The following is a 26,385-nucleotide window of genomic DNA, read 5'->3' as shown; positions in this document are numbered from 1 at the left end:
AATGACATTGTAGAGTAATTTACAGTCTCCCGCAAAGCAATTCAATAGAAGAATGAGTTTAATATCATAAAATACAATTGCGATTTTATTTCTTTCTTTGCATTTGGGTGAAAACAATCCTTTTTTCAGCATGCATGCTGCTCGATTTTTAACGTCCTTCTATAATTTTATTTTTGAGATAACTTTCGAGGCGAAGTTAAAAAGATGCATCATAACTGGATGAAAGAACTGGCTTGCTACAACCTTGTCTATTTATGTAAAATTTCTATAGGCATATATTCACATGGGCTTTTCGCCAATTTGACAAGGAAGCATTAGACTCGACGAACAAGTAAACCATTTAAATGACTAGTACTTGAAGATCTTATATGGAGCAACTTAGGAACATGACTCATGTTTCTGCTGCACTCTTCAGCCTTATAGTTTACTATAATTTATGGTTTTATATCAAATAATAGGGGTTATTATAATTCTTTTTTTTTTTTGGAAATAAGGGTTATTATAATTCTTATTCTATTTTTTTCTATGTACAAAAAATTTTCCTTTAATATCGTCCTATGCAATTTGGACAATATACATTAGGAAGAATTGTACTCCCTGTGTAAAACTTTAAAAAAAATGTTGTTTATTAAATCAGAAACTTATGTAATACACCCTCCGTTTTGAAATATAGGTCGCTTGACTTTTTGGCACACACTTCTAAATTCTTTGACCGAATAGCTAAAATCATTATTTTTAAAATTTTTCTTTTCTGAATTATAGTATTAATCATATATTTTTATTCAAAAAAAGAAAATTCTGAAAATAATGATTTTAACTATGTGGTCAAAAGACTTAGAAGTGTGTGCCAAAAAGTCAAACTGACTTATATTTCAAAACTAGTACAAAGGAGTACACAGTAGTAATCGATATTTAATTATAGTACAGTTTATCGGGAGTGATAGCGGTCCGGTTTGGTTCGGATTAGAGGTAGAACCGGAACCAAACCATACATTATCGATTTTTTAAAATTTCAAACCACCCGTGACCCGCAAATCAACTAACCCGGACCAAGCGGTGCGGTTTTTGACGGTTTGGTTAAACAGATTAATCAGTTTATGACTAAGTCTTATAATTAGAAAGGAGGATTTCATGAATAACAGTAGGAAATAAAGTATTATCATTGTCTCCATTAAATGCACAATTTCACATAGTAAAGAAAACATACAAACTTTAGTCTAAAAAATTGAATAAACTTGAATCAATTGAAAAATAGTGCTAAAATTTAATTGAAAATTGTTTCAACAATAGTTCAAAAGAAATGAAATAATAGAAGTGTATGTTATCTTTACAGCTGCAGATTGCAAAAGTTGTTTTCTTTTTGCAGGTTTCTATCGATCATTTCTTAAAATGGTTATACTTCTTTTTTTTTTTAATCTGATTTGCGCAAATTTATGGTTCCCATAGTGCAAAAAAATATTTTCTTTATGCGGGTTTCTATTAGTCATTATCTTAAAACTGTTATACTTCATGTTTTCTTTTAATCTGATGGGCGCAAATTTCTGGTTTTCTTTACGGTCGTAAATTGCAAACGTTGTTTTTTTCTTGCAAGTTTTTATTAACCGTTTTCTTTAAACTGTTATATTTCCTCTCTTTTTTAATCCGATGTGCGCAAATTCCTGGTTTTCTTTATAGTTGTATATTGTAAAAGTTGTTTTCCTGATGTAGGTTTTTATTAGCTGTTTTCTTAAAATTGTTATACTTGTTGTTTTCTTTTAATCCTAAATGCTCAAATTTCTGGTTTTCTTTATAGTCGTAGATCACGAAAGTTGTTTTCTCATGTAGGTTTTTATTAGCCGTTTTCTTGAAACGGTTACACTTCCTGTTTTCTTTTATTCTGATGTGCGCAAATTTCTGGTTTTCTTTACAGCTGTAGATTGCAAAAGGTATTTTCTGCATGCCGGTTTTTATTAGTTGTTTTCTTCAAACTGCAATAGTTCCTGTTTCTTTTAATTCGATGTGCGCAAATTTATGGTTTTTCTTTACAGCCGTAGATTGCAAAAATTGTTTTGTTCCTGCATCAGCAGTTATCTTAAAACCGTCATACCTCATGTTTTCTTTTAATCCGATGTGCACAAATTTCTGGTTTTTTTTACAGCCGTAGATTGCGAAAGTTGTTTTTTCATGAAAGTTTTTATCAGCCGTTGATTGCAAAAGTTTTATTTTTTATAACTGGTGTCACATTGTTTTTTCAGCCCACTGTTTTTGCTAATTGTTTCCTTTCTAACTCCTGTTTTCATCGAGTAGTGGATTTTTTCACTCTATATAATGTACTCCTAGGAGACAACCATACCACATATAAAATTTTTGGTGTCTAGATTTCTTCCTTATCTTTTTCACCAGAACTCCAAGCAGCTGATTATGTTCTGATACTTGTTTCAATCAATTCATCCAATTTCGTGAATCCTTTAACTTTACCATAACTCTCCATGATTAGATATCTCAAATGTTTATCCTCCGCTATTACTAAGACAAATGTTACATGATCTGCTCCTCACGAAACCTTTATGACTCCTAAAAACAATGAAGAAAGTGCTTCAAAATAATGTCGGAAAAATTGATCGTTCACTTCCAGTACTATTTCCTCCGGGCAGGAAGTTTGGAAATCAACAGCAACCAGTGCTCTCCTGCAACAGTAACCTGACCAGCGTAAGGCTGGAATTCAGTCTCCCAGAGCACTGAATGCTTTTGATAAACCTGATGGAGCCGCATGCAAAATCGCATGTCCGGTCTGATACCAAGAAAGAGGTGAAAGAGGTATTGGAGGACGAGGAACAGTATATTGATGTTACGTATAAGACACACACATTTTTAGGACTTCTTGTCAATATAATACTCAACGTTTTGGTTTGTAAATGATATTGTAGAGTAATTTACAGTCTCCCGCAAAGCAATTCAATAGAAGAATGAGTTTAATATCATAAAATACAATTGCGATTTTATTTCTTTCTTTGCATTTGGGTGAGAACAATCCTTTTTTCAGCATGTATGCTGCTCCATTTTTTAACGTCCTTCTATACTTTTATTTTTGAGATAACTGTCGAGACGAAGTTAAAAAAATGCATCATAACTGGATCAAAGAACTGGCTTGCTACAACTTTGTCTAGTTATGTAAAATTTCTATGGCATATATTCACATGGGCTTTTCGCCAATTCGACAATGAAGAACATGACTCGTGATTCTGCTGCGCTCTTCAGCCTTATGGTTTACCATCATTTATGGCTTTATATCAAATAATAGGGGTAATTATAGTTCTTTTTTGGTTTTTTCTATGTACAGAAAATTTTCCTTTAATATTGTCCTATGTAATTTGGACAATATACATTAGGAAGAATTATATTCCCGGTGTAAATTTTATAAAAAATAATGTTGTTTATTAAATCATAAGCTTATGTAATACTCCCTCTGTTTTTTATTATTTGACGTTTTAAATTTTGGCACACACTTTTGACCGGGTAGCTAAAAACATTATTTTTAATTTTTTTCTGAATAAAAATATGTAATTAAACTTTTAATTCAAAAAAAATCAATCAAAAATAATACGTTTAGCTACCCGATCAAAAAACTTAAAAATACGTGCCGGTGAAAGCGTCAAATAATAAAAAAAAAAAACAGAGGGAGCAAGTAGTACAAAGGAGTACCCAGTTTATACCAATTTTGATTTTAACATGACAATATAACTACTCTATACCTCACAGAATATAAGAAACCTTGAATCATGCGACTTTACAGCTTCTGACTCTTGAAATTTTATATGGGAACTCTACGGGTCATTCAATGAGATGCATTCTCAAAGTTGCTCTGGATGCATTCATTTATGTCATGGGCTAATGGGATTTCAAGAGTCCAGTTTAGCATGTATAAATACATGACTGAGATGAGATGATGTGTTATAGCGTTATACTCATTCCATAAGTTAAGAAATAAACATGCCTTCAGGTCCAAAGAAGAGGAGAGCCCAGAAGAAAAAGATTGAAGAAGCTGCTGCAGCAAGAGTGAACAATGAGAATGAAGCAACAATCACAGCTAGCTTAAAAGGTTATTTGTTTTTTTAAGTACTGGTCACAAGATAGATGTGTTTTGTGTATACTGTTGAAAGTATGCAGTAATGCAATTCTAATTATTATTATATAAGCTGATTGTAATTTACCAGTCATAAAGATTAATTACTGCTAGTGATAAATTTATGATTTTGAATTGTTTAATTTTGTTGAGGCAGAGAATAGCCCTGTGATGGAAAAGGAGAGTACTGATGGTGTTACTGTTGTGCTTGATGAACAAAATATTGGTTCTCCGAAGCGGATAGTTCTGCGGGAGAGTAAGTTAGCCTCTGAAGTTCTTGAAATCAAGAGAAAGGATTCCGGTGAAGGAAATAAGGAAAATGAACTGCTTTCTGAAGTTTATTCTGATGCTCAACCGTTAAATGTTGCTGAACCTGTTGGTAAAATTAAAATCACCAGTGGCTGCTCCTTATATGCTTTTTTTTTTCTATGTTTTTATGCTAACCACTATTGTTGGAGATGTGATGGCTATTGGCTTTTTTATATACAAAGTTGAGGAAATACATAGGGGCTAATGGGATCCAATAAAATAATAATTATAGAAGAGTATTTGATGATTTATTTTTAGTCATGCTAATTCCCACATTTTTATTTTCCTGGTTATGATACTGTATTCACTAATTATGTGTGATTTGGTATAAAACTATTGCCCAGAAAAAATCCATGATGATAATAATGTGGTTGGAAAATCTTTTGCTGTTGCTGCACCTTCTGTAATTGAACTGGATTCTGAAGATGAAAATGATGATTCAATGATGTCTCGTGTTGCTTTTGATTTGGAGGGAAAAGAGACTGGAGGCTCTATAGAGAATCCTGTGCCCACGGAGACTTATTCTAGTGTTCTTGTTTCAGAATCCCCTGGTAAAGAATTACCATTTTAATATTTTTTAACAAAGTTTAATAAAACATGTTCTGTGGCTTTTATTTTGTACTTACGTTTAGCTTTTTGATGTACAAATTATTGAAGAGAATTTAATCTGCCTTGTTAATTAAACTGATGCAACTGAACATTTCCATTTTCTGATGATGCTGCACTTTCAGATATGGACAGTGCAGTGATTTCTCCGACAACAAAGCCCTGTGATCAGGATCTGGTTGCTGCTAAATGTTCAAATGCTGAAACTGCTGCATCAAATGAGGTGGATGCTTCACAGAAAACAGAAGAAGCTGGTCAGGTGGATGAGGTGGAAGCCGCGATGAAGAATAATGCAGTGTCGGGATATGTTAATGACACAGAGGAAAGTACTTTAGAAGCTGTTGTGAAGGATCAAGAAACTGCTGCAGCGAATGAGGTGGATGCTCCAGAAACAGAAATAAACCAAGAAGCTGCAATATTCGAAGATGTTGATGACAGTGAAAGTACTATAAGAGATGATGTTTTAAGGGAGGAAACGAAGGCCACACCCAACAATTTAGAATCCCCTGTCTCTTCAAAGCCGGTTGTAACTTATGATGCTGTTTCAACTGAATTAGTGTCGACTAGAGTCGGAAAAGAGCTAAAAGAAGTGAAAGAGATGGTAGAGGATGTTTTGAACCGTTTGAATGCAATAGATGCATTGTTGCAGATGGACTTCAGTGTTTGAAGTTTGCTCTGTAATCTGCTTTGGGATAACATTTTTAATATTAATGTATGCATTTCCATGCTTTTTCCTATAAATTACTACTATTATATGTTTTGAAAGTACTTATCGTTATTCGGCCGAAGATGTGTTAAATTGTGTCATTCTTTGACTTCGGATCTGTAGCACTATAAATTTGCCCTTTAAAGCTGTTCTGCATTCCTCCCTTTTTCACATGCCCAGTCTGTTTTATTAGAAGAATAATTATATGCTTTCTTATTTTCTGTCAAGAAAACACTTTATAGTTACAAGCATCTTTGAATTTTCTCTTGTATAGTTTTCTGAGAAATTTTTCTGGTGATTCATTGCAGTTGTAGTATAGCGACATAAAAATCTGTGATAATGGTATCTCCTTTTTCTTTTAATATTTTTGATTGGTATCTCCTTTTATTTTAATATTTTTCATATTTTGACCTTTCAATAAATAAGATATTATTATCTAATTCGAGCATAAAAGCGGCATTCCATTATTATATAAAAAAATTGGGTTTGTATTATGTATTTAATCTATATATAGTGTCCTATAATGGATCATTGAAATATATTATGTGTTTAATTTTGTTTTAATTCAATATTATTATATAAATTATGTGCGGATATTTTTTTTTTTTTTTGATAAAACGAATCTGTAATAAATCTTAGATAATGCTGTGTTATTTTCAATTTGACACAGCATCAGAATCTTATAATACAAACTGAAAATAGATAATTATTACATCAGAATCTTATAATACAACTGAAAAGAGATAACTGATGAGAGAAACTCCAGCATTACATCAACAGAAAACCTCTTCTATTTCTAATTTGCTCCAAGCTTAAAACACATAACTGTATGACAAAGTTATTAACAAGCCTTGCACACAGTTTTGTCTTCATAGCTGTCCACATACAACAAATATCAGACTCATCTGCAATTGTGTTAGAGAATATGATCCTGGTAAACCCTCCTCTTAACACCCTGAGGTTTTAGGAGAATCGGTCAGTTAACAAATTGCTCTTCTCCCCTTTATAGCTCTGTTGTCTAACACATGTCATCTTCCTCCAGCCTAGGCAATGTAATATGACGTGGGATTAGTTGGTCCAGATTTATATATCTTCCACTCTTCAACTTTAGCTGCAGGCCAACAATCATAAAGCCTCCCGTCATCAACCGAAACGTACTCTGCCTCAATACTTATATCTTCAGTACGACAATCAAACGGATTTATGACAGCCACTAAACGTTGACTCGAATCACAACTAGTCGCTGCACGCGATGCCTCAGACAATAACTGAGAATACTGCTTGTAAGATTCTATTCGAATTCCATTCACCGTAGCAACTGAGTCATAGCGGCGTACATTGCTTTTACGAGCAACTGATCCCATGAACACCTCCTTGACAAAAACATGCGACTTTAGAGTGGATATATTGAAAAATTTCCGTACATGATTGGATACTTCTTTAGATAATTGATTCATATCGATCAGTCTTATTCCAAACCAAGGCCGCACAATCATTCTAAACGATTTCCACATCTCCAAGCATGATAGGATTATGGGTGTCGGAAGTGGATGAGCACAAGGATGATCACCGAAAAAATTAATCCCAACCACATATCCGTCACGGGTGACAAGTGGTCCACCTTCACATATCTCACGAATGCCGCAACTAGACTTTAAAAGCTCATCACAACCAAAATTTGGATGCTCCTCATATAGATTTCCAAAAGAGTCATACAAGCAAGAGGAATAAAACGATCGACCCAAAGATATCACTTCCATCCCATGAACAATCTGTGCTTGCCTGGATCTTAAATCTAAGACTTCCAGTTCCACTTTGGACTTAACTTTTAGGGTAAGAAGATTGTGATAAAAGTCGACTTGGTCTTCTTTGCCAAAAAGCACTGTGCCATCTCCCATCCTTATAATTAGATGAAATTTGAATTCGGGATCCTTTGGTTTGAAAAGGACTTTTGCAGAAGTCAATATAGTTGCCTCATTGTCTGTTAAACTCCAATGAATCACGAGACCTGAGCAATGCCACTTCCTTTCCACACCGTCGAAAGCACAGACAGAAACAACCGAAGGAGCAATTTCGGAATACACAACCCCCAAATCTTCATTGTTGACACTAGCCGTGGAAATATCTAGGTCAGGACATGATGAAATTTCATTAAGGATATGTGATGCAGAAGGTTTGAAGCTGTAAAAATCTTGAATTTCTTTAAAAACAGTTGGATCAAATTGAGTTTGGGGAAAACGTAGACAGAGTTCAACGTCGGGGCGATAAGAGGGGCGTTTTCTTACGGTGGTATAGGAGATGCCCACATGAGGGTGACCCATGACCGACCAGCCGGGACTAACATCAGATCCACCGCTACCTGTTTCCTCCGTCATCTTGTCTGATAGATAGATAGATGGATCTTGGTCCAGGTTATTTAACACATTTCCTGACCCGTCCGATCTCTATTTCAAGGATTTAGATTAAAATTTCGTTTTTTTAGTATCCGCTATAATTCTATAATTTATGTGTTAGATAACATTTCCGTAACAATCCATTGTCATGGACCAAAACCCTAGATAAATACTCTCTCCGTCCCGAAAAGATTGAACTGCTTTGACTTTCACGGAGATTAAGAGGGGTGTATTGGATTGGGATTTTAAAGCATTTTTTTGCATTCATGAAATCTGAGGGTATTCGATTGGGATTGTTTGAAATCCATTAAAATCTTGAGGTATTCAATTGGGATTTTAAACTATGCTACAAAATCTAGTGGTATTCAATTGGGATTTTAAATTATGCTTTAAAATCCGATGGTATTCAATTGGGATTGTTTAAAATCCATTAAAATCTGATGGTATTCAAATGCTGATGGATTTTTTTTCATTTCATAAAATTATGGATTTTGTGGCATTCTTCAGTGTATTTTAAGTTTTTTGAAATCCCACCAAATTCAATGGGATTTTGAAGCATTGTACCTAAATCCTATCAACTCTGCGACATTTCATCAAGAATCCGCAAAAAATCAAAATCCCATACAATCCATTAAAATTCATAGACTAAAAACAATGCATTAAAATCCCAATCGAATACACCCCCGTAAGAAAAAGATAATAAAAGAAATTAAATTAATTGAAAAGTTGGTAAAATGGTGGGACCCATCAAAATTTTAATAATAGATTTGAGATAGTGGAGGAAAGTAGTGGGGGTAATAGTATTTATATTATTATAGAATAGAGATAGTGGAAGAGAGTAGTGGGTGTAATAGTGAAAAGTAGTGTTCAAAAATAGTAAATTTAATAGGTTCCTTCTTTTTGGGACGTCCCAAAAAAAAAAAGTATCATTTAAAATGGGACGGAGGGAGGATATTTAAGTTTGAGTCAAATCTGACTCACATCTAAACCTTATACAAGAGGCTGCGAATATTGGTTATTGATATTTCCTGATTTCTTTTACCTGCAATTCTGTACCAAAGCAGATTGCATTACTTTTTCCTTTCTTTGCTTTTTCTTTATAATCGTGGGTTTTTTTCTTTTTTGAACCCAATGTAAGATGTTAATTTGCTTGCCATTTTGGTTATGCTTTTACCGTTTATTTTTTTTTTAAGAAAGTTTATTTTATATCGTACTAACAATAAAAAAAATTATAAAATATATGTAAAACTAAGCGCTTTTTTTTTTTTTGATAATGCGCTTTCTTTATAATGCTCATAATATATTAATTACGTTTTGCCAACAGTTTTCCGTTCGTTGTTTATAAGAATATAACGGTTTTTATTAAAACTGTATATACTACATGAACGATTGTCTTAGAATTTAAGATGATGGAACTGGTCTAAGGGCCCAATATTCAAGGTTGGGTCCAGGAAATTTGGGCTATATCATTGGACAAATAAACAGGGATTTTCCTGTGTAATGGCCGGGAATTTATCATACACCTATTTTCTGATTGTTCTTATTTCGACCTTATTCGAAGAGCATGCCCTGTTGATTTCTCTCATAATTGGATTCAATGTCAAACTGGTGCAATTTTTCATCCAGCCATTAGTAAACGACAAAGATTAATTGGCAGCCTTTATCTCTCTGTTGCTGTGTACTTGGTGTGGAAGGAACGAAACTTTCGTCTCCATAATCATGGCCCTGGACATGCTTCTTTTCATGTGATTTCTCAGCTTAAAAGGATTGTTCGTGAAAAACTTTTCACTTGTGTTAAATTCAAGAAATAAGTAAGGGAGGACAATCAGCTTACTGATCTATTGTATTAATTGTAATCCATTGATTAGCAGGTCCTGTGTTTATAGTCATGTTAGCTAGCTAGTTTGCTTGCACTTGCTAGGCTTTCTGCCTTTGTTTTGGTGGGATTCTTGTCCTCCTTTTGCGGGTATGCCCCCAGATTATGTTCCTTTTTCTCTTAATATATTTGCTTAGAAAAAAAAAAGGTAAGTGAAATTTTTGGTTAGTTCTGTTATATGGAAAATTACTAGAAATTTTTTATCTTTCTTTAAAACTATAAATTTGAAAATAAATTGTTATGAATTATTTATTATGGAAATGATTATTATTAAGTTTATCTTTAATCTTCTTAGAAATGTTATATCTTCCAGAAATCAAGAAATAAAATAAAATAATATTCGAGAACCTCTTTTTAAGATTAAGCAGACATCGAAAAAATTTCATCAATTAGATATTATTAGTTATCATATATTTCATCCACCCCGGTTTTATTTCCAATATTAATATCTATATTTTATTTAGTTAAAATCAATTATTTATTATTTTCAAAATTTTATATTATCTTAAAAATATATCAATATATTAATTATTAATTTAATTTACATACTTTTTAAAACAAGAAATAGGAAAATGGAGCTGGGAAGAAGTATTTCAAATAAGGATATGAGTAGTAACATAATGATACTTGGTAATCTGAAGCCAGGATCATATTGCCGACACCAAGTGATAAGGTGGCTTGATTAAATCACATCCAAACAAAACATATCAAGCTACCCGTCTCTCAACTATGGAATGATGCGTCAACATCTGCATTCACTAGTCTTTACATTATTAATACTCCCTCTGTCCCGGTCAATTGTATACGTTTCTTTTTCACTGCTCGACACGCCTTTTAAGGCTCTTATAAAACATAGTTCCACAACTTATTTTTAAGATTTTCTTTTTTTGTATAAAAATATAAATGTTATACTTTTATACAAAAAAAGAAAATCTTAAAAATAATTTACAGAACTATACTATATTGAAGCATTAAAGTCCGTGCCGCGCCCCCGTCCCCCAATGTATACTATTGACTGGGACGGAGGGAGTAATATTGTTATTTTCTTATTTTTCATACCACACTGTCACCACCATAGGATATCCTCTCCATCTATCATTATTTTTCACCAGTGCCACGGCTGTCATATTGATCATTTGGTGATCTGGATTTAAAGAGACGTGCCATATTATTGTTTCTGATATTTTTTAATTATTAAATATATTAACTTCTAGACAGGAAATGCTCATAAATAACTTGGTTTATATAAATAAGAATTATTGAATATCTTGTACTCCACATACTTAATATCAAATATATACTATATTAAACAAAATTTCTAGAAACTCAAATAAGGAAAGAGTGGGCCTGTAGCCTGTAGTCCGGACTTAAAATTGTTTCAAAAATTATATTTTATATGTATAAAAAGATTATATAGAAAAATTTAACCCCTAATTTATATATATATATATATATATATATATAATAAATTCAAACGATATTAATATTTTGAATTTTCTTTTTTCTGATTTTATTAAATTACAAGTTAGTCCAATATATACATGTACCTCGTCGCCAATGCTCCACCTCCACCTCATCTTGGTAAGTGATCCGATAACTTCGATTCCTGATACTCATACCCTATATTTCTGTACATCATACTCAATATTTTCCGGGATATTTAAATTAAATACCACCTTGTTCTCGGCAAGCAGTGGCGGATCTGACTATAAAGTTAAGAGAGATCAATTTTTTTGTAAAAAAAAATAAAAAGGGTCACAAAAAAATTAAAGGGGTCAATTTCAATTTTACAACCTAAAAATATGTATAATATTAAAAAGTAAAAATTTAAGGGGGGATCCTTGCCCCTTCTAAAATCCGCCTCTGTCGGCAAGAAAAATATATGTTTTTTTAAATAAAACGATGATGAAATAGTTGACTAGATCTGCCCAATTGTGCTACTAAGCTATAAAAGCATCTCCAATGTCGTTAACTATAATTGATGGCTAAACTGGACCTGTGAAACATTATATAAAATTTGCTGAACCTATAAAACATTATGCTTCAATGATATTGGTTATATTGGTTGACTATAATTTAAAAATAATATGTTATTACTATTTAGATTGCTATAAATAGAATATATCAGTTTAATATGGTAATAAATAATATTTAATCAGCGAGAAGGATGAAATAAATTGCGGAAGATGACGTGGAATTAACTACAGATCAGATCTGTAGTGGTTCGACAAATATAGCCATCCATAGAAGGATGGCTATAATTATACACAAGAGCATGTTATGGTTGGAGTTCCATTTTTTGTGAACATTGGCTATAAAATTTAATTTTGGAAAGCCACCTAGACTTTTAGCTAAGGGTTTAGCAGGGTTGAAGATGCTATAAATGATAATAATTAAAAAAAGCACCAAATCACCAATTTTGCCGAGATATAAATGAAAGCTGCTAAAATCATTTAATATGTCAAACTCGTTTTACTTACTTTACTAAATATATTTATACTCCTAGCTGTATAATGAGTGGCCTCTACCTTTTCAACGTGTCACTCACAATCTTCAGTTTTGACCTTTTTCCTTTCACTTTTCTTCGAACACCGGCAACCTTCGTATTCATTTGATTATTTACATCCGCAAAATTAAAATTCCAAAACAATAAATTAAAAATTCAATATTCTTAATTTAAGACATACTTTTCTGTAAATTATAAATAAATCAATAAATCGTAAAAAATTATTATTATTAATTTTTAAAATTTAGACGAGTCGGATAAATATTAAATACAGAGTAGGATATAGTCCCAAAGTGACATACACGGATCCGACACGATGATATTGAATACTCCCTCTGTCCCATTTAATTCTATACGTTTCTTTTTAACTGCTCGACACGCATTTCAATGCTCTTATAAAATATAGTTCCGTAACTTATTTTTGAGATTTTCTTTTTCTGTATAAAAATATAACATCCGGACTTTAATTCAGAAAAGAAAAATTTTAAAAATAGATTGCACAACTACACTTTTCAGGAGCATTAAAGTCCGTGCCGCGTCCCCGTCCCCCAATGTATACTACTCAAGGGGACGGAGGGAGTATTGAACATATTTAACCAACTTGAGTGTGAACAATGATAGGAGTGAGATATGATTGGGTCTTATATTACACTATCCGTATAGGTTGTTGGTTATCAACTACTTGTGTTATGTTCGTATGAATAACACAAAATAACTTTATTACAACAAAATGGCAGAAACACATCTACCCCTACTCAGGGGAGAGGGTTCGGGTCGGCTGAGAGATCGGATCCCCGCTTTTTCTCGGAGGTCCGACGCCATTGCCTATGGTTCTCCTTATCAGAAAGCTGCTGCTCTTGTTGATCTCGTATGTTCCTTCATATTCATTAACTTTCTCTTCATATGATCACATATTTCTATATATATTAAGGTACTATGTTTAACTACATTGATCTCTATTTTTCATTAGATTTTATACACCTGATAGTGATGTCACGTTTGTTTCTAGTTTGAGTACTTTTCTAACTGTACTTGCAAATTATGTTAGCCTGCCAACTCTACAAAACCTACCCTCGGAATTTCGGAATTATTATTAGAACAGATACTAATTTGTAAGGTTACGAGCTTATTTGTTAAAAAAATTAATAGTGTTTTAACATTTGTAGGCTAAGATGTTTTTTAGGTTAATACAAATCTAAGATGATGTATTATGTGTATGGTTGAGGGACTCGTGTAGGGGATGGTGTTGAGATTTTGTTAAGGAAATTGTGATTTTGAGGTTGTGTGGAATGATACCATTCAAGACTTTATGTCTTGACCGAGGTTGCGAAACATGATGTGTATAGTGCACTACTTTTGGAAGTAATTACTTAACAGGGTGGGTTTTGTAAGAGCATGACAACACCGGCATATTCGATTTCAAATTTAGACAAGAGTTGTACCTAGCATGTAGGCAGTAGTCTAGTGGATACACGTCTTGTCTTGGTCAAGCGATGGTAAAAAGACAATAGAGTAATGCACATCTCTGTTTTTCTGGTACGGAGGTAAGAAACATCTGAAGGGGAGGGGTGAAGGGAAGGGGTAGAGGATTTATTCTGTCTACCAATTACCTCCACCGTGTAATATATGGAAATAATTAGAAGTTATACCTTCCCTTTGTACGTGCAGTTAAAACACCTAAGTTTCTGTATAAATCAACACATGTCATATTACAATTACACGCATTATTTTCCTAGAGCCATCACTGACACGAGGCATGACTATCGCATATTATAATTACATGGTATCCTTCATTTTTCCAGGCGGAAGATGGTATTGGATTACCGGAGGAGATTCTTGATGATGAAGCAAGCTTTGCAGAGGCAGCCAAATTCTACTTCGTTTTTATTCAATTTGATCTCATATGGTCCCTTAATTATTTTGCGTTGTTATTACTCAACTTCTTGGAGGTTAGTTAAGATTTGAGTGCCATTGGTGTTTTTTAAATGGTGTCTTCAGACTATAAATGCTACTGCCTACGTGTTTCAGTTCATATGCCGTATCTATCTACTCCCTATATTTCATCAATTTGACAGAGACAAAATTTGTTTACTTGAATATTCACATATTTGCAGAAACCATTATGGTGCAGCCAGAATTTGGCGATTTCTTGCGATGACAGGGATTACTACTTTCTGGGAGAGCTGCCTTATCTGAGTGGGGTTGGGTCTCTTGTATATGAGGCAAGAATCTTGTTAAATGTGTGGAAGTTTTTATCATCTAAGACCACTATGCAAGATCTGTGTGAGAATATATGCAACTATTATACACCCTCAAACATAGTGAAAATAATTTTAAAGTTTTCCTCTATGTCAGCAGATAACAAGATATGTCTCTAATTAGTTCCACATTTTAAATTGTAACTATTGCTCCACTCGCATAAGATTAAAATTTGACCAAAAGTATTCAGATGTAATATAGGGGACCTGAACAACTTCTGTGTACCAATACAATCAAATTTATGGTCTCTTTCTACCCTATATATAAACATGATGCTTTTGGTCCACCGGGTTTGTCAAATCATCATTTTTAAAACAGATTAAACTACAAATTCAGTCGAAGGTTGATATCCATATGAGCGTGTCTGTGTTAATCGTTCATCGCAGTGATAGTAAAGCTCAATGCTTATCCAAAATAGTTTAAATAAATATGAGGTAATATGGTGCCATAAATTGAACCAGTAAGAAAAATCAAGGCTTTATAGTGCAATCCCATTAATTGACTGTATTTGCTCTTTGGTATCCCTCACTCCTTCATATGTTATTGAGCCAGGGAAAACTGTCATCCTTATTTCTAGTTTTGTGCCTGTTATATATACTAAAAAGATTTTAAATGGACTTATGCTTCTAACATTACTTATTGAGGTTTCATATTGTTGTTTGCAACTAATGAGAGTTAACCCTATGTGTGTGTAAGTCCCTACTACCAATAAGTTTCCAGTTTTCTGTTCTTGTAGGGAGTTACTCTTCTTATTCTCGTGGCACATATGTTCTTCCCAATTTTATATGAAGGGTTTAAGATATACTGGAAAAGTCATCTTAATAAACTAAAGGTAAGTACTCCTCTATGATGCTCCCACAGATTTTATATTTATTTTTATTTTTAATCTCATTATGTTTTGCATTCTTTGATTAGTTTGATATTATCAACTTTGTGATACATGAGTATATATTCTTTCAAAACACTTATTTGAAATAACAGAGTCACGATATACATATGTGATTACACAATGAAGTTTAAGTGAACATTGTTAAACTGGATTATCCGAAATATTGTATTTGAGTGTCAAACCAGGTGTAATCCATTTTATGATTAATGTGACATATAAGATTAGTTATGAGTCACCATTGATTAAGTTGACTGCAGCAGAGTGGAAGACCTAGGTACTTACCTTGCTTACATAATATAAACGATTTGGCCAAATATATAAGTTCACAAGATTTGTATAACCGCTGTTAAAAATAGTGTGCCCTATAGTCTTCGTTGCATGTGTTGTTAGTTTGTGGTACAATGATAGCTAAGAAACACGAATTACCAAAAAAAAAAGGTTAAAATCGGAGTCCTTCATTTAAGAAAAATCATATGGGAAATTTCTTTTGTAGTGTGAAGTGAAATTTTTTTTGTCATTGATTTACTTAAGTAAGTAAAGATAATTATCATCTAAATGTATTGTCGTGTTTGTGATAAATTTTGAGATAAACGGGCAATCATCACCTGAGTCAATTGAAGTCTTGCTCTAAGCTGAGGATGAGTTGGACAGTTTAAAATAAAAAGAGAACTATATTTCCACGTCATGCTTAATTTAAAATTTAATCATCATTGTATGTGGGCCATATGTTAAGAAGTCGACTTACAGATTACTGACAAATTTTAATTCTTTGATAGTAGTGTTTAGAGTAGGATGAAGAAGATTTCAAACGTACTAATTTGCATGATTGATCAATTACTTCATGCTCTACAAGGTAAAGGGGAATACAAATTATGATGATAGACATTTTTGTATCAATAGTAATATTCTTTCTTTGGTCATATTATGCTTTTACAGAATTGTATGGTTTTAAGGTGTGCAAAAACTTGTGAAAACATTTATCCTACCAAATTATGTCTTCTTTAATCAAAGCAAATTTTGGTCGAATAAAGATCCACTATATTGTAGGTGATGGAAATTTGAACTCGACTTTATGGCTTCTGTGATTTTTTGGTGGTTTTGCTTTCTCTCAAAAAAGAAAACCCCTGTCTAACATTTTGTGTACCTTTTATTGACTTCTCAGATCATTTTCCTTCTAATTCTGGTTGCTGATGTCATTGTTTATGTGCTTTATCTATCTCCGTTGGCATTCTATTCTCTTCCATTCAGAATAGCGCCTTATGTCCGGGTTGTTTTTCTCATTCTGAACGTCAGGTTAGTGATATGATCTGACAGTCTCAAACACACAAACGAAAGTATTCACCATTGCATCGTATACTTAAGAAAAGTTGAGAATATTATACTTTGTACTTATTTAGACCCTACATTTATTAACTTGTCTTAGAAATCTGAAGCATCTGCTTATTTAGAAGATACATATCAAATATGGTATTAGCAAGTTTCGTATTACAATGATACCTTCATAAACAATTGATTTTTCTTACAAGTTCTTCAAAAATGTGAAATTATAAACCAGAACATGTTTCAAGAACATTTAAGACAAAATAAGTGAAAACTTAGAGCCTTCAATATCGTTGTACTTGATCATGCAATATAAATTTCATCTAGTCTACCAAGTGCCTGTCTCTAACGAAGTTGCTGATGTGCTGCTATAAAACAATTTCCTGGAACAAAGTTTATTTAAAATTTAAATATGGGCATGAAGTAGAAGTGGTTGAATGTGCCTTTTAAGCATCTTTACAGAACTCCGGCACACTCAAGCATACCTGATACAGATAAAGATTGCATAAATTTCTAATATTGTTATTTACTTCAGGGATCTACGAGAGACCTTAGTTGTCCTTGCTGGAATGATGGTTACATATATTAATGTTTTGGTACGTTTACACTACATCTCTATATTAGATTGTACTATTGCTGTCTTCCTTTATCAGTAAGGTTGCAATGTTGTATTGAATACCAGAAGCTGTTTAAGTTTCACATATTCTTGTTAATTGTTATAGAGTTTTATTGGCTTCATTTGTAAATTCATCAGTATATGTATGTCTTTGCAGCTTCTAGGACTTCTATTTTTGCTGTTCTCGAGTTGGTTAGCATATGTCATATTTGAGGATACAGTACAAGGAACGACATTGTTTACCTCATACACTTCAACAATATATCATATGTTTATCTTATTTACCACATCCAACAATCCTGATGTCTGGATTCCTGCATACAAAGCATCACGTTGGTATTCCCTTTTTTTCATTCTGTATGTGCTCTTGGGTGTATACTTTGTCACCAACTTGATTCTTGCCGTTGTGTACGATAGCTTCAAGGGTCAGCTAGTTAAACAGGTTGTTGCAAAGGATCGTATAAGGACAGGGATTTTAAGAAAGGCATTCGATCTTATAGATAGTGATAAATCCAATTATTTGAAGAAAGAAGAATGTGTTAACTTGTTTAAAGAACTAGGTAGCTATAGGACATTACCAGATATCTCAGAAGAAGATTTTGGGTTGATATTTGATGAGTTGGATGATAGCCATGACTTCAGGATTAATTTTCTGGAATTCACTGATATTTGTAATGCCATAGCACTTAGGTTCCAAAAGGAGGATTCCCTGCCCTGGTTAGAGAAATTCCCATTCTATAGGGCAACCTTATCTGAGAAGTTAAAATCCTTTGTCCGTGACCCCAAATTCGAATACGTGGTAATCTTCATTTTGTTGCTGAATCTTGTTGCTGTTGTTATTGAAACAACTCTTGACATACAAGACAGCACTGGGCAGAATTTCTGGCAACAGCTTGAGTTTGTCTTTGGGTGGTTGTATTTCCTGGAAATGGCATTAAAAGTGTACTCATATGGGTTCGAAAACTATTGGAAGGATGGCCAGAACCGTTTTGACTTCATTGTAACTGTGGTCATTGTTGTGGTTGAAACCACAACTTTTGTGTCTCCCAAAGGATTGCCATTTCTCTCAAATGGGGAATGGATTCGCTATCTTCTTATTGTAAGAATGTTGAGACTGATAAGGCTCTTGACTTTTGTCCGTCGTTACCGAGCTTTTGTTGCCACATTCCTCACTCTTATACCAAGTTTAATGCCTTACTTGGGTACTATATTCTGCGTGCTATGCATGTATTGCTCATTGGGGGTGCAAATCTTTGGTGGGTTGGTAAATAGTGGAAACCCTCATTTGTCAGAGACGGACCTTGCAGATAATGACTATCTACTTTTCAATTTTAACGACTACCCAAGTGGAATGGTGACGCTGTTTAATTTGTTAGTAATGGGAAATTGGCAAGCATGGATGCAGAGCTACAGAGAGTTGACATCAGCTTGGTCTTACATATACTTTGTCAGCTTTTATCTGGTAACTATTCTACTGCTTCTGAATTTGGTAGTGGCATTTGTCTTGGAGGCTTTCTTTGCCGAAATGGAGATTGAAGATGCAGAGAAATGTCGTGACAAGGACGACGAAGGTGAAGGAAAGGAGACAAGGCGACGTTCTGCTGGAACTAAAACGCGAAGTCAGAGAGTTGAAATGCTGCTTCATCATATGTTGAGCTCGGAGTTGGATCAGCATGCACAATGTGCCGATAATGCTTAAATTCTGCTTCACCTCATGTTAGAAGAATAATGCGTATGTTATGTTTGTTACTTATATTAGTCTTTCATTTTAATCGGATTGTATGTACTGTTATTACTAGTTTTAGCCTGTTATTGCTAGTTTTTCTGCGTGAACACAACGTATCCACTAATTCCGTACTTAATTTATTAAACGATGTATGATATGTTATAACAATTGTTTGTTTGTCAGGACGTGACTTCTTTAACTATTTCATTTATGTAAAACTATGACAAGAAATTAGAAGCTGATCATGGTAAATGTTGTTAGAAATTCCTAACAAGAGCAAAGTAACCCAAAGGCTAAAACAGCACAAACAGCTACAAAAAACTTGCCTTCTCTAATCAGAACTTTCAACACAACACAAGCCATCTCACCAGTCAGCTTCTTCCCTTCAAGCACCAAAGTTTTCCCAGGCATCCTACAAAAATTCAACAAAACAAGCACTGTGATCCAGACCATGAGAGTCTCCGGAACCAGCACGGCCAAGGCAGCCAGCAATGCAACAAGGCCAAGGATCAGCCCCAGCGCCATCGACGCATAAATTGCCGGCCACAGAGGTGAGTCTGATGGGGTTGAAACCGAAGAATCATACCAAAAAGATACAGAGTTGAGGAGGTTCCAAGAAGAAGATAAGAGCATGACAGATACAAAAATGAAAAGAATTACCCATGTTGTTCTTTTGCTCATAAATCTTATGGAAAATCTTGGGGGTTGTGAAGTAAATGCAGATTGAGTTATGGCTTGTTCTTGTTCTGCATAGACTACTGCCATTGCTCAATGCTAGTTCTTTAACTATATACTCAAACTTACTACTTCTACCTTAACTATATATGGAAGATGATAAGGCTACTCTGCTCATCTGTACTGTCGATAGGATAAAGTTATCCTCAACATTGATATTAGTACACCCAATGAAAATGCTATTTTTAAGAGCATAGTCACTTCTTATTTTTTATTCTGAGTGAAAAATTGTTGTCTTTTTACCAGCTATCACTCCCTCCGTGCCCAGGTTCGGATGGAGGTTTCGACGCATTTTAAACCTCTTATAAAATATAATTTTATGGATTATTTTAAAAAAAATACTCTGAACAGAAATATAATATTTAATTTTAATAAAAAAAGTTTTAAAAAATAAGCTAGAGTTTTACGATACGTGTCAAATAGCAAAAAATAATTGTATGAGAAGAACGTAAAGAGTAACAATCAAGTGAATGAGTTTTATTAGTAGTAAAGTGGATATTTAACAAAACAGATTTTTCTCTGATATTATCGATATTTATGTAGCAGTATCCTATTTTGTAAACCGATTTGAATTTATATTGGGATCTCTCTTTTCTTACTAATAGGGATTAGACTGAATAGGGGCCAAACCTCTGGAGAATGAAGCAGAACGAACCCATTTATTGCATTTCATAGTACAACAAACATCGAAAATTTTATAACCATGCATGGCCGATTCTGAGATGAACGTACGTAGGTATATATCATATATGACATTATATTTTTGGTTCTATATATAATCACAATGCACATATTACATAATACAAGGTGAATTTTGGATGCAGCTTAATTAGGGGATATAAAAGCTATTTTACTCCCCGTCTTGTTCAGATAAGTAAAACTACTTCACTCTTCAGCAAGTAGTGACAGATACTGTATATATGAATTTTAAGAATGAATTGCAGCTTTGGACACAGTGACAAATGCAGTTTCGACGCAGGCCTTGAGCTTTTCCATGTCGATGAAATCTTTCTCCACTGCAAAGGCGATTCTCAGCTTCCCCATATAGCTCAGTACCGATACTCTAAGACTCTGCAATCCATTCAATCAAACAATCAAATTGGTGGAAATTCTTTAGAAAACTCAGTAATCAATTTTGTAATATGCAGAAGTTCTGGGAAGTATCGGATTTTTATGACCTGAGGAACACCTGCCACAAGAAAGTACAATCCACTGATGGGATGATCACGCAAAGTTACTTGCTCTGTTGGTCCAATTAAGCTGCTGATGCCCATGCTGGTATTCGACATTGCCTTATATATGAATCTAGCTGGCGTCTGTCTCGTAAATGTATCACAATAAATTATTAAGTACTCCTGGTATCGCTTTCTGTGGACGTAGCATTTCACAAAGTATATAGACGTACGTACCTTAGGACCTCTAATTTCTCTAGCAAAATCAAGTAATGCACCGGTGAGGAAAGCAGCTGGATTGTTTCTCTTTCGTTTGATTACACGGTGTGTCTCGTAGACAAAATCAAGGGGATTGAAATCGAGGGAGGGATCATGATCAGGTGAAGTGTTACTTAGTTTAGGTAGCTGAAGTGGCAAGAAACCAAAGTGATTGCCCCATGGCATTGAACCAGCTGCTTCCATGTTCCTGGTGTTAAGCAGCACCATTGCAGTTGAATTCGAGTCGCCAGAGTTCTTCTCTTTGCTTTCCATGTACAACCGAGTTCCCAGTAGGATCACTCCCGTGACCACATCATTCACAGTCTGGTGACATTTTAGACATCATGCAACTTTATGTATCATATATTTTTATTCAGAAAAAAAAAAATTAAAAATAATAATTTTAACTATGCAGACAAAAGACATAAAACGACCTATATTTTAAAACAAATGGAGCATGTACGTATTACCACTTTAAGACTGGTCTTGATTTTTTTGATCTGATCCAAAGAAAACTCCATAGCACTCATATCCATGGGAAGAAGCTCCAGCCCAACGTCGTCTCCAGACCGAATCGGTGACAAATCATCCTTAAGCACGCTGCTCTTCAACACACTCCATCCAAAATCTTTGACAGTGTTGAAAATCCACGATGACATTCGAGGCACACATTTAAAAAACCTTCTAACATTATTATGATACCCGGCCTGCAGAGATTTTGGAATGGAATTTGATGACCGGAACGAGGGAAACGACACAGAAAGAGACGGATCATCGGCTCGCTTCATCATAGACAGAAAAGCTCCCAAGAAAGAATAGCCATCGCCGAGTGCATGGTGGAGCTTGAAGATGAGGGTTCCGGCTGCATGGAGAGTAGGGTAAGGAAACACGTGGACTTCCCAGAGTGGTCGGTGCTCTGGAAGCGGCTCTAAAGATATATTCGATAAATATTCGACCAGATATTTTTCGTGATAATTCGGTGATTTTCCCGTGGGGATTACGGGAACCTTAACATGTTCCTTGACATCGACGTCGACTCTCTTCCATTTCTTTACACCGTCCTTTTCTCCGACCTGTATTATTTTCATTTCATTATTCCGATAAATAAGTACTTATTTTCAGAAAAAAATGCTTAATGCACATAATTGTGTAAAAAAAAACATGTACATAATGACATGTGATGGTTTTAATTGGAATGGGTCCCTGCATTTACATCAACAATCCCAATTAAAACCCACCACATCACTTGCCACGTCATTATGTACAAAAATTCTCTACACAATTATGTGCACCTAGCACTACTCTTTTCAGAAACACCGAAAGACGAAAAAACAAAAAGAAAATACCACAACAGAGGAAAAGCGACGGTTAGTGGGTACAAAGAGAGTCCGGAGCATAGAATTGATTTGCAAGTCATGAATAGGAGCTTGGAACTCGAAGACGACGAGAACAGTGAGGCACAAGGCTGAGGTGGTTAAGTACTGCCCGTTCGGGCTCAACGGGGAAGATGTTTCTTCTTCATACAGCTCCATCGTCACCTTCTTTATAATATGTAGACAATTTGTGTAGGTTGCAGCTTGCTAGCTATATGTATAGAGAGAGGGATTATATATAGATGTGCAGGAAGCAGTGAGTGTGAAATATTATGTTGTGGTTCGCGAGTGGGTGGCCTGCCTGGGCTTCAGGCGGGCACTGGATTTGTTTGTTTCGTGTTTCGACTTTTTCTAATGTTCGGTACTACTCCTTTCGTTAGCATTAATAAGTGCTTGTTTGGTATCACGTGGGAAGTAATTTTCTGCAGAAACTTCTACTTCCCATTTTTCCTAAATTGCAGGTAAGTAATACAAAATTGTTTGGTTGACATGCTGGATATTTGCGGGTGAACGCCCGATATAATTTTTTCTACTCAAATATTGTCTATAATGACCACGGACGGATTAGATGTCCAAAATAACCAATGGCACACGCATGTGACAAATGCATGTAGCGCATACACATACATAATATGCGGAAAGCTGCACCAATCACTTGTGCTCCTCACTTAATCCTCAGTCTCCACATGCTGAATCTCTGCAAAAGCTCAATAGAGTACACGCATGTGTAGTATGCGACTCTCCCTCAATAGAGTACACGCATGTGTAGTATGCGACTCTCCCTCTTAGTTTCTGTTTTTATTTTATTCCATCCAGTATACGCATTTGGCACATGCGAAGGGCGGATACGCATTAGGTGATATTCTAGAGTAAAAGCACATGAACGTTAGTGAGAATGGTGTTGTCTTTATAGCAGTGTCTTTTTCCTGTGTTCGTTTCAACAGCTGATGTTTTGATTTTGAATTAAAAGTGGGGTCACTGTCTGATTTTGAATTAAAAGTGGGGTCACTGTCGCATTAACCAAATGCGAAACTGTTTAGGTAAAAAAGACATTTAGCCCGATAACTATTATTTTGGGCAACCTATATATAAAATATTGTTATTTTGGGCATTTTCTCGGAATATTTGGATATTCTTTATTTATTTCTATTTTTAACTTCTGACATAATATATTTTAATAATCATAATTTATTTATCATAATTAATTGATGAATAATATTATTTGATAAAAATAATAATCATACAAAATTTATATGATTTTTAAAAATTACTCCAATTCTTTTGGCAATAAAAATAGTCCATACCGATAATTACACAAAAAAATTAATTAATAGGATTATATTTTTATTTTATATAAATTCGTATATAAAGTTATTAAACAAATTAATTATTCAAACTTATTCGTGACTCTATATTAGATTATACTTTTAAAAGTTTGGCAAAATAATATTATTAATACGTTATTATTTTCTTAATATTTTTTTATTACATTTAAAGAATATATTCTATATTTCTAATGAAGAAATTTAATTCAACAATAATATTTTTAGTTAAATATCATTACAAGAAAAGCGGCTAATTTCGATCGGACATTAATTTCGACCGTATATGGTCGAAATTAATCATTTTCAACCAGAGTTGGACGGTCGAAAATGACCGCTTTTCGTGTAGTGTATAATGATGATGATGATAATAAATAATTTTTATATTTTTTAAAATTAACTAATTATAATTATTATTATTATATGTACTAATATATTATTTCAGAATGGTTTATGTATTTCAAAAGGAAAGAGCTGTGTACACACAGAACAAAATTTCTTTTGAAATTCGAAGAGATAACTCTTATTCCTAATATCAATGCAACACATGACTTGCAGATTTTGTTTGCATCTCACCACCCACCGACTGCATGCCACAGTTATCCAGATGGACACCCAATCCATGCATCATCAACTTAACATACGGTCACATTACAATATTACAATTAACATATGCTATCCAGAACAGCAACACTGCCGTTACTAAATCACCCCCAAGTGCCGGTGCAGATGCAGATTTTCCATCATCCGGGGGAGGAGCTCGAGAAGGTCCCTGAGGAAACGGTGCTGCAGCCTCAGAAGGAACCGAGGCAGCCGGAGATATCCCCGGTGGAGTTGATGTCTCCGGGGAATGACTCCCCTGGAGTGGAGCTGGAGACGGTGCGGGAGCTGGAGATGCGTGTCTTGGTGCCATCACTAAGACGATGATTTTTTGACCCTTGTTGCAATTTTCTGAGATCCCGCTGATGAAGAAGAAAAGGCCAGAATGATCGAGACTGAAAGTGGCCGAATCGCTTTTATTTTTTAAAGTGAGGATGCATGGGATTATTTGTGTTGCATGTGTTGTAGTCGTCTTGGTTCACTTGAAGAACCGAATCTGTTACATTTTTGTACTTGAAAACTGCAAAATAAAGTCGGAAGTTCACATAAGTACAGGTAAAAAAAGAATGAAATTAAAAAAATAAAAACAAAAGTATTACCGAGAGAATCATGGACTTGAAAGCGGTTTTGAGAAGCCCAGTCGTTAAAAGATTTGGAGGGGTTTAAAGACCATCCATCTTTACCTCCAACGTAGTAGTTAAAAGCTTGAGATGGCATCATCATCATCGCTAGAAAGCTGATCTGCAAGAACATCACAGAGGCCATTACATAGAAATAATATTTCAGTATGGTTGAAAGGAGGGATTTTTTATGTGTAAATGAAATGACGGAGGATTTAATGTAGATATATATGAAGATTGTATATAGGGATAGATGAATATGAATGCATTTGATAAATATATCCTTCTCCTGAGTGCTGAATTAACTCAGATGGAGAAATATCATCTGTTTTTTTTTTTTAAGATGTTTATCGGGACTGTTTCGCTTAATAAATTGTTTTAATATATAAATCAAAATACAAATACAACTTAAAAAACAAGGGGGATTTTATATCAAATTTCACAGGTGTGATCATGCATGATTTTTTCAGTTGAATTTTGCATCTTACGTTGTCTTAGATTAAAGAGAATTCTAAAAATTTTGCATGCGTGGAAGTATCGGATTTTTGCGTTCTCTAGCATAATCTTTTTTATTTAGCTTCAAAAAGACTCATTTTTCTCAAATCGTTATCAAATTAGAAATTCTTTATCATCTATATAAATTATTATAATTTATTGAATAAAAATTCAAAACAATACAAAATACAGTTAAGGATAGGAATAATATATATCACATTCACACTCACATATATATGCCCGAATAACTCATACTATTTTTGCATAAATTAATATTCGTTCAATAAAATGATTAATTCTAATCATGTGCATTATGTATAGAAAATATTACAAAATCTATTAAGGAGATCATTATTTTATTCAAACTCTCGAAAATTATGTAAATTTGGCAAGAAAAATATTGAAAAAAAATTTATATATTAACTAAAATAAATATTATAAAAATATATTTTAATAATGTTGGGATCCTATGTTGAATTGACTTGTACTCTAATTTAATTTT

At 34.0% G+C, this 26,385-nt stretch overlaps 5 protein-coding genes and 1 pseudogene across 5 annotated transcripts; 2 read left to right on the top strand and 4 right to left on the bottom strand.

Annotated features, from left to right (window-relative positions):
• Nucleotides 1-3,536: 3,536 nt before the first annotated feature.
• Nucleotides 3,537-5,837, top strand: LOC108222484 (uncharacterized). The gene is made up of 4 exons (XM_017396404.2): nt 3,537-4,078; nt 4,260-4,481; nt 4,756-4,962; nt 5,143-5,837. The coding sequence occupies exons 1-4, from the start codon at nt 3,970-3,972 to the stop codon at nt 5,682-5,684; spliced, it is 1,080 nt and encodes a 359-aa protein (XP_017251893.1). The 5' UTR covers nt 3,537-3,969; the 3' UTR covers nt 5,685-5,837.
• Nucleotides 5,838-6,766: 929 nt separating this feature from the next.
• LOC108221794 (putative protease Do-like 14) lies at nt 6,767-8,098 on the bottom strand. The gene has a single exon (XM_017395650.1). The coding sequence runs from the start codon at nt 8,096-8,098 to the stop codon at nt 6,767-6,769; it is 1,332 nt and encodes a 443-aa protein (XP_017251139.1).
• Nucleotides 8,099-13,124: 5,026 nt separating this feature from the next.
• Nucleotides 13,125-19,490, top strand: LOC108223036 (two pore calcium channel protein 1A). The gene is made up of 7 exons (XM_017397083.2): nt 13,125-13,366; nt 14,301-14,447; nt 14,613-14,720; nt 15,494-15,589; nt 16,809-16,939; nt 17,502-17,562; nt 17,740-19,490. Exons 1-7 carry the CDS (start codon nt 13,229-13,231, stop codon nt 19,279-19,281), a joined length of 2,223 nt encoding a protein of 740 aa, XP_017252572.1. The 5' UTR covers nt 13,125-13,228; the 3' UTR covers nt 19,282-19,490.
• Nucleotides 19,491-19,575: 85 nt separating this feature from the next.
• LOC108221793 (uncharacterized) lies at nt 19,576-20,073 on the bottom strand. Its single transcript, XM_017395649.1, has one exon. It carries the CDS (start codon nt 20,071-20,073, stop codon nt 19,576-19,578), a length of 498 nt encoding a protein of 165 aa, XP_017251138.1.
• Nucleotides 20,074-20,970: 897 nt separating this feature from the next.
• On the bottom strand, nt 20,971-23,005 carry LOC108221792 (wax ester synthase/diacylglycerol acyltransferase 6). Its single transcript, XM_064094064.1, has 5 exons — nt 22,820-23,005; nt 21,944-22,546; nt 21,453-21,797; nt 21,222-21,359; nt 20,971-21,114 (listed from the first exon to the last, which is right to left on the bottom strand). Exons 1-5 carry the CDS (start codon nt 23,003-23,005, stop codon nt 20,971-20,973), a joined length of 1,416 nt encoding a protein of 471 aa, XP_063950134.1.
• Nucleotides 23,006-24,814: 1,809 nt separating this feature from the next.
• Nucleotides 24,815-25,591, bottom strand: LOC108221790 (early nodulin-like protein 3; annotated as a pseudogene).
• Between the last annotated feature and the right edge of the window lie 794 nt (nt 25,592-26,385).

This window comes from Daucus carota, chromosome 5 (assembly GCF_001625215.2).
Source record: "Daucus carota subsp. sativus chromosome 5, DH1 v3.0, whole genome shotgun sequence".
NCBI lineage: Eukaryota > Viridiplantae > Streptophyta > Magnoliopsida > Apiales > Apiaceae > Daucus > Daucus carota.
Note: the sequence above shows the minus strand (reverse complement) of the source record. Positions and strands in the feature narration are given on the sequence as shown.